The sequence below is a fragment of the Aquarana catesbeiana genome, linkage group LG01 (assembly GCF_042186555.1).
Source record: "Aquarana catesbeiana isolate 2022-GZ linkage group LG01, ASM4218655v1, whole genome shotgun sequence".
NCBI lineage: Eukaryota > Metazoa > Chordata > Amphibia > Anura > Ranidae > Aquarana > Aquarana catesbeiana.
The window spans coordinates 764187480-764196812 of record NC_133324.1 but is presented as its reverse complement, the minus strand read 5'-3'; the positions used below and the strand labels follow the sequence as shown (position 1 = coordinate 764196812).

Genomic DNA, 9333 nt, shown 5'->3' with positions numbered 1-9333 from the left:
GTTGCCTACAAAGTCCCAACGAAGGGGGATCTTCTTTTCTTGAAAAGCAATAAACAACAACAACAAAAAAAGCCTTTGTCGTACGAGAATTTTCGTGCAAATTTTCGTTCATAGGTTCCGATTTGCTGTGAAACATTGAGGAAATGGGCAGCACAGTGGTGTAGTGGTTAGCACTTTCACCTAACAGCAAAAGGGTCGCTGGTTTGAATCCCGACCACGACAACATCTGCCTGGAGTTTGCATGTTCTCCTTGTGCCTGCGTGGGTTTCCTCCCACACTCTAAAGACATGTTGGTAGGTTAATTGGATCCTGTCTAAAATGGCCCTAGTATGTATAAATGTGAGTTAGGGACCTTAGATTGTAAGCTCCTTGAGGGCAGGGACTGATCTGAATGCACAATATATATGTAAAGTGCTGTGTAGATTGACAGCTCTATATAAGTACCTGAAATAAATAAAATTGCCCGATTTTCTTATAGTGTGTATCCCACTTTATATCGGATGAACGGTCGCGATCGGCTCTCGAATAGCTGTGTACTAACGATCGTATTAGGGTACGATTGTTTCGAAAAGCGGTATTTTTCGTATTATTGTGTACGGGTCATTAAAATAAGTTTACCAGCAGCTACAAGTTTATAGTAAGAATTTTCTACCACTTTAATGATTACAGGGCTGCATTAATTTTTTGTTCAACTTTTACCTGTACTGCTCTAAAAAATGACATAAGACGCATTTTCTCCGAATAAATATCCCGTTAATAGTATATGGGGAAGACGATGGTGAGCATTTACTGCATTGTGCTGATAGAAGGTAGCAGTGATCGGCAGGCTGCACCACCCAGCGGCTGCCAGGGACGGGCAGTGCACATGTAAAGGGATGCCGGGGATGCCGGATTTCATATAACTCCGGTGCACTGAGCACATTGAGCTCTGCTCCAGACGAGCGCAGGCAGCGGCAGGCAGCGGCTCCTACTAGTTGGCAGCTCTGAGTTGAAGAAGGCAGTGCAGGCTCTCCCCAGCAAGGTGACTTAGACTGGTGGCTGTGTGATCCCTCTAGTGTTCCCTATGAAGGTGAGACAGCAGCCAGCCTTGGCTTCTCTCATATCATGCTTTTCCCCTCTTTATGTTTTCCAGCAGATGATGGCAAAGGTAGCCCTCCTGTGTGTCTATGCAGCAGCCTGCAGTGGGGTTCTGGCAGCAGCTGCAGCAGCGGTGGCGGCGGCGGCGGTGGCAACGGGCAGGTCAGACAGAGGCAATTTTCTGGATGATAAACAATGGCTAACCACCATATCCCAGTATGACAAGGATGCCGGACACTGGAATCGATTCCGAGACGTAAGTTCACAATCTGTCTTTTATTATCCTTCTGCCCTTTAACTTGGATTATGCAGTGACCCCCCCCCCCACATTCATAACCCCCCCCCCCCCAATTCATCCCTACTAAATTGTCGTGATTAATGGTTGTAACTTTAATATTACCTGGTGCCGTTCTGCCGCTAGGTGCCCATTTCTATAGCAGATGGGAAGAAATGATCTCTTCGTAACACAATTAAAAACTTCAGCACCACAGAGATCACCCAACAAACTCACCCAGCCCTATTTTAGGCTTTTTTCCTGTCTGGGTGCCAGCTGGGAAAAGAAAGCTAATTGGTGCCCCTTGCAGTGGTGTTGATTGATGCCCTGATTGGTGGCACTCGAGCATTTTTTTTACCTGGAGTGATCGGCGCCTAATGAGTGTTAATATGGGAATGCATTTAGCTGCAAATACATCTGCCGTAGTCCATTGCTGAGCTGATGATTTTATTTCTTTGCATTATTAACCTTTCCCAGCAAGTGGATATTACAGCATCATTTCTAGGCCTGTTCTGCATGGCTACATTTACAAGGCTTTTTTTTTTCTTATTAAATACTTCTTGCCTGCCCTGCTTCACTGAGCCTATGGCTGAGATGACGATGCTGGGTGCACAGCCGAGCAAAGGCTCAGTGAATGGCTGATGCATGGAATGATCTGTCCCTGGTAGACTGTGTGTGAGCTGTAGAATGCAGCACATAGGTGTTAGTGGATAGAGCTGCCCGCATGTGAACATCCATTCACTTCCCGAGGGCTGGATTGACTTCTCAGAGCTGTGTGGTGCCATTTGTGATGTGGAGGAGGCAGAAAAAATACAGATGTTTCCACAAGGACCTCAGCGGAGTATATAAACTGTTTTATTTTGGCTCGGGCTGCTGCTGGTAACAGTAGAGGCGACCAAAGAAATATATTTTCCCTGTATGCCAAGTTTGAAAGTCCATTTAGAAACTCATCGGGGACTATATAAAATTTCCTCTCCTACTGTTTTCTGCACTACTTTAGTGTCTAGCGCTGAATTTGAACAATCATCTTTGTGTAATATTTTACTGGACTGTAAAGTACATTCCCAATAGCATCTGGACACTCTTGTTCTAAAACATTGCTATTGCAGGGAACAATTCAGTAAGTGTTGTATGTCAATTTTGGCGTTAAAAAAAAATCTAAACAAATACCTCTTTTAGTCCTTAAAGTGTTACTAAACCCAGGACCCTGCATTCACTATATCTGGTCTCCTACAGTACACAGAACATGGAAATGCAATAGTTTTAGTAAATATAAAATGCTAAATGCGTTTTCTCATCAGCAGACTTCTATCAGTGTCTGGGCAAGCACTGGTTAAAGCTTGTAGGAGGAGTTTTCATTCTCCTCTGACTGCCCTATGAGGTTTCAGGACCCCTGACCCTCTGTCTGGACAGTGCTGATTGGCCCTGTGCTGATCACATGCACTCTCCCAAGGAAAAAAAAACAAAAACTCCCTAGCCAAACACACCAAACTGAGCATGTGCAGAGTGCCCCCACGGCTCTGTTCTATCAGGAGATGGATTAGGGACAGTAACAGAAGGGGAGGATCAGAGAAGACAGGATCAAACAGCCTTTTTTTTACACAATGCAGATGATTAACCCCTTAGGTTTCACAATTAGTATAACACGCATGCTTTACTGCATATACAGATTGATTTTACTGTTGTGGGTTTAGTAACACTTTAATGATCACATGATTGTTGGGCTGCCCTTTAAACCTGCAGGGCCAGAGCTGGTGCTGGATGAAGCTGCAGCTGGTTAAAGCAGGGCTGGGTAGAGTGGTAGGCAGAATGTGTTTTGGGCACTTCAGCAACAGGGCAGGGGGTGCAAAAACAACAAGGCCTGCAACCTATACTGTCAATGTGGTTTGCGGCTCATATAGGAAGGGGGCGCACTTTGGCCTTTTCACTGCCTCTGGTCACCGATGCTGGTTATGTCACTCATGGCTTCCAGGTTCATTTGCTGGTTTTCTCACTGAAATGCAATGAATATGGGACCCTAATGGCAGGTTATGTGGTAGTCCACAAACAGGAGCACACATGGCAGGGTGACAATGAAACAACAGCATTATGAGCCTGTGGATAGCATTGTATCCCTATTTCAGGAATCACCAGGAAACTGGCAGGATCAACAAGTATTTTAGACAATTTAGGTAAGGGCAATTGCAAAAACAGTATTTACGATATGAAAGCATTTTTGCTTTCTGGGTTTAGTGACAATTTAAGCTCTTGCTGCTCATGTAGCACATATGTGTGGTGGCAAAGTGAATGGGCTTTAATGCCCACATGGCTCACAAACATGCCAATGGACAGTCAAAGTTTCTGTGCTGAGAGTGCACTCACTATGCATCCCCAGTACCATGACCGAGGTGTCAGTGGTCACGTGATTGGAATGTAAGTCTGGCCCACTGGGTGTATAGACCCATAGGGTTGCCAGGGCTGGATTGGAAGGGCTAGACAATAACAATACTGAGTTTATAAACATATCATAAAGATCATTGGTGTGTAGAAACTCCTAGCAATCAATCAGATATCTACTTTTTTTAAGCTGCTCAAAGCTGATTTCTGATTTGTTGAGGCAGGTTACTATACCTTTATTACTCTTTGTACAGCACTATTATAAAATACCTAATGTTACATTTTTTATTTTTTTTTTACTTTTTCTCAATGGATAGTAAACCATCCATACTATTAAGCCCGGATTTCTATCTAGTAAATCTCATAAAGCCTTTTTTTCTAGTGCTTGTTTTTTTTAAGGATAAATTGGACTTTGATTTGGTGGTAAATTGTAGCAGATATCTCCTAATTTTTTTATTATCAAAAAAAAAAACCTTGCACAAAATAGTAAAAAAACAAAACAAAAAAACCCCAGATTTAAAAAAAAAAATGTGGCTGTATATTTCTTGCGATTACCATAGCTTACCACAAAAAAACAACCCAAAATAAATTCCCCTGCTCTTGATGATCACAGTGATACCACATATGCTGATGTTATCTGTTGTTTGTACCTGTAGTAGGGCCCAGAAAAATTTAGCTTTTTTTTAATCCTGCTTAAAACACACTGACACTAACCAACACCAATACTAAGTGAAAAAAAAAAATGTTTTTTTTTTATAATCCTACCGAAAATACACTGACCTTTGACTCTGTCCATGACCTTTGACCCTAACCTTGATCCTCACCCTGGCCCTGAATTAGATCAAACCCTGATCTAGCTATTTGTTTGAAAAAAAAAATATTATTATATATTATTATTTATTTTACACACACTTTTGCTTGTTTACATTTGTTTCCTCTAGCAAGGAAAAAAAGATCTGTATCTTTTTCCCAATTCAAGAGGAGAAAAAAAACAGTAGGGCATCCTGTACAGGGACTGGTCACTGTGACAGCCAATCAGAGGCTATTGCAATGATCAGATGATTGGGAACAGGGCCTCCTGGCCCCCGATCGCTAGGACAAGACCCGGGGCTCTCGAGATAACACTCCCAGCACAAATACAGGTACACATATATCCACCCAAACTGATAAAGACCCACTTCCATGAGGCCACATACAGTTGTGTGCAAAAGTATTTGCCCCCTTCCTGATTTTTTTTTTTTTGCATATTTTTCACACTTAAATGATTCAGATCATCAAACAAATTTTAATATTATACAAAGATAACCTGAGTAAATCCAAGGTGCAGTTTTTAAATTATTATTTAATTTATTAAGGGAACAAAGCTGTTCAAACCTGCCTGGCCCTATGTGAAAAAGTAATTGCTCCCTCGCATGCTGAATCATGAATGAACTGTGATAAACCACAATTTTTTTGGGAGGCTGAGTTAAATTTCACTTGCCACACCCAGGTCTGATTACTGCCAGGCCTGTTGAATCAGGAAATCACATAAATAGAAGCTGTCTGACAAAGTGAAGCATGCTAACAGATCACAAAAAGCCATACATCATGCACAATCTAAAAAAATTCAAGAACAGGTTAGAAACAAAGTAATGTACATGTATCGGTCTAGGAGGGGTTTCAAAGCCATTTCTAAGGCTTTGGAATTCCAGTGAACCATGGGGAGAGCCATTATCCACAAATGGAGATAACTTGGAACAGTGGTGAACCTTCCCAGGAGTGGCCTGCCTTCAAAAATTACTCCAAGAGCATGACGACAACTCATCCAGGAGATCATAAAAGAACCCAGAACAACATCTAAAGAACTGCAGGCCTCACTCGTCTCAGGTATGGTCAGTGTTCATGATTCAACAATAAGAAAGAGACTGGGCAACATTGGTGTCCATGGAAGAGTTCCAAGGCCAAAGCCACTGCTGACCAAAAAAGAACAAAAAGGCTCATCTCACATTTACCAAAAAACATCTTGATTATCCCCAAGACTTTTAGGCAAATATTCTGTGGACTGATGAGACAAAATTTTTTGGAAGGTGTGCGTCCCGTTACATCTGGCATAAAACTAATACAGCATTTCATAACAAGAACATCATACCAACAGTCAGACATGGTGGTGGTAGCGTGATGGTCTGGGGCTGCTTTGCAGCTTCAGGACCTGGACAACTTACCATAATTGATGGAACTAAGAATTCTGAGCTCTATCAGAAAAACCTAAAGAAGAATGTCGGGCCATCAGTTTGTGACCTCAAGCTCAAGTGCACTTGGGTTATGAAGCAAGACAATGATCCAAAACACAACAGCAAGTCCACCTCCAAATGGTTCAAACAAAGCACAATTTAGGTTTTGGAGTGGCTTAGTCAAAGCCCGGACTTAAATCCAATTGAGATGATGTATCATGACCTTACACAGGCCGTTCATGCTAGGAAACCCTCCAATGTGGCTGAATTAAAACAATTCTACAAAGAAGAGTGGGCCAAAATTGCTCTACAGCAATGTGAAAGACTCATTGCCAGTTATCGCAAACACTTGATTGCAGTTGTTGCCGCCAAGGGTGGCACAACCAGTTATTAGATTTAGGGGGCAATTACTTTTCACATAAAGCCAGGCAGGTTTGGATTTATTTGGGTTATCTTTGTGTAATAATAAAATTTGTTTGATGATCTGAGTCATTTAAGTGTGACAAATATGCAAAAAAATCAGAAAGGAGCAAATACTTTTTCACACAACTGTATATGTGTATAGGCCTCGGGAAGGGGTCAAGTCATGTGTATGCAAGCTCTTGGGTGGGAGAAGAGGAGGATAAGAGCAGAGGATAACAGTTGTTCAGGCGCTAAAACACGTGACAACACTATTGTTATGTGTAAACAGGTCCTTCCATTTAAGTCTAATGCCGCGTACACACGAGTGGACTTTTCGACCGTACTGGTCCGACGGACTATCCGACGGACTTCCGGCGGACTTCCAACGGACTTTCCCAACAAACGGACTTGCCTACACACAATCACACCAGAGTCAGACTGATTCGTACATGATGACGTACGACCGGCCTAAAATAAGGAAGTTGATAGCCAGTAGCCAATAGCTGCCCTAGCGTCGGTTTTAGTCCGTCGGACTAGCATACAGACGAGCGGATTTTTTGACCGGACTTGAGTCCGTCGGAAAGATTTGAAACATGTTTTATTTCTAGGTCCGTCGCAATTTTGGGGAAAAAAAAGTCCGCTGGAGCCCACACACGATCGAATTGTCCGACGGAGTCCGGTCCGCCGGATCAAGTCTGCCGGAAAGTCTCCTTGTGTGTATGCGGCATAGGGGGCTAAAAACAGGTGACAGCTCCTAAAAAAGCTTATCTTTTCAAATTTTGGCTTCCAGCAATTGAGCGCATAGATGTGAACAGCTTGTATTGACAAGAATGGTATTCCTATTGCTGAGTGTTGTCATGTGTAGGCTTACAGATGTGAACAGGGGACTAGGTTTAACGAGACACAGTTTAGGGAAGCATGCAATCACATTTGTACTGAAATAAATACACTTGATTACAATAAAATGCCCTGAACTACTGGGAAATTATTGCTAACAATAAAATAGACAGTTTTGCCTGCAGTATTGCAAGATAAACTTTCTTATACATAAGGAATGCCAAAGTTGGTCTTATCTTTTGCTAGAATAGTTGATAGAAATATTGGGAAATTTTGATGACAAACTGAATTTTGTTTTTATAAAATTAGATTGATACTAACAAATAATAATGTGAATTTCTTTTTTGCCCCTAACCATTTTTTCAAAAAATAAAGTTGAAGACAATTCAAAAATAAAGTTATTTTGTCTTTTGGATTATGAAAATAGAATACAAAAGATATGTGATAACCATACAATGTCTGCTATACTTACTATGAATGCAGGAAGAGCTCTGCTGTAAATCATTATGTACAGATTGTACATTATTTGCTGATAAAGGATAACAATATATTAGCATGCATTATAAACCAGGCCACTGTCTTGTTTTGGATTATATATTCTTTAAGGCTTTGATGGATATATTTATTACTTTGGAACTCCTTGGCTTATTTTGTAGTAGAGCACACGTACCTTGGTGGAGATAATGTTTAAAGCTTATCTATGGTCAAAATTTTAAATCATATATTAATTTCCGTATTGTATTTCAATTTGTTCTAGCCTACTCCTATTAATTTGAACGATCTTGAATTAGGTAAATTTACTTTGAGAATATCCGCACACATTTACTTTATGAATTCTGTGACACGTATTTACTATGCCCTGTGAGTAGGCAATGCTGTGTCACACATTTCACAGAGCCTGCCTTCTGAACCATAGAGCGCTATAAATGAGCTATGGTTTATCATTTAAGCTCTAATGATTTATTAGTCTTCCATTTATGTCATAATTCAGCCTAACTTAGTAGTTGGACATTATCACTTTTGAAGGCCTCCTTAAAGTACAATTATAGGCAAAACATTTTTTATCTTTTTCATTTTGGATAGAGCATTGGAGGATTAAAACCCCCTGTCAGATATTTTTCACCATGTGTCCCATTGCAGAGATTTCCCTTCACTTCCTGTCCCATAGACAAACAGAAAATTCCTGCAAATTAAGGGAATTCTTTGGGGACCTCCAGGTCATCAGATTTAGTGCCCCCTTTGGAATATTTTCCCTCTATTACTTTCTGGCGACAACCCAAAATTTGGGATTTTCTTTTACTTTCACTTTTTACCATAATAATGGTAAACAGGACAAATAAATAGGGTGAATCTCCTTAAAGTGTATCTTCGCTGCATCTGAGCACCACAGATCAAAAACACTATTTAATAAATATTTAATAATCAAAACAAACTCCCCTGTCCATCCATGTCTCCATGCTTTATTTTGTTGAGAAATCACTTTGAAAAATACAATCTAGCATTTCTGGCCGTGGTGATCTTGAGTAAGGGCAAATGATTCATGTAGCATTTACTTCCTGGAATCCATCTGCCCTTAGCTCAATTATGCATACAGGAGAGTGTGCTTAGCTGAGAAAGCCCCTCCTCCTCTCCTTAAGACTCCTGGGACGTATGACATAATTTGCTTAGGCAAGAAACCCAGGAAGTAACTGAAGAAATGTAAAAAAAAAAGTTTCAAACAAGTAAATCTGATATACTTTCCTATCTATTTACTAATGTTAGCAGCATGAGGATTAAAAGTAATCGATGTTGATTAGAAGAGTGACACAGGTACTAAACCCTTGTTTTTTTGTTTTTTGCAAAACAACAAACATATTATACGTACCTCCACTGTGCAGTTCGTTTTGCACAGAGTGGCCCCGATCATCCTCATCTGGTGTCCCTCAACGGTAAACCCCCTAGGAGAAGTGCTCTCCTGGGGGGTTACCGTGCGGGCACGGTCTCAAGTCCAGCATTTGCATCCATTGACACAGAATGCCAGACTCGGCCCCACCCCCCGGCGCCCGCGTCATTGGATTTGATTGACAGCAGCGGAAGCCAATGGCTGTGCTGCTATCAATCTATCCAATCAAAAGCAGAGACAACGAGCAGAGAGGGTGAGTGTGTCTCCGTTGTAGG

At 41.2% G+C, this 9333-nt stretch overlaps 1 protein-coding gene across 2 annotated transcripts in view; it reads left to right on the top strand.

The window, feature by feature from the left end:
• The first annotated feature begins 867 nt into the window (after positions 1–867).
• The window catches only part of SPOCK3 (SPARC (osteonectin), cwcv and kazal like domains proteoglycan 3), a 570427-nt gene continuing 561961 nt past the window's right edge, over positions 868–9333 (top strand). Inside the window, exons 1-2 of one of the 2 annotated variants that reach the window (XM_073606091.1) lie at positions 868–1021; positions 1136–1333. In XM_073606091.1, the coding sequence (XP_073462192.1) occupies positions 1136–1333 (198 nt within the window). In that variant the 5' untranslated portion in view covers positions 868–1021. Of the gene's footprint in view, positions 1022–1132; positions 1334–9333 lie in introns of both variants that reach the window. The other variant, XM_073606097.1, reaches the window with a different exon arrangement.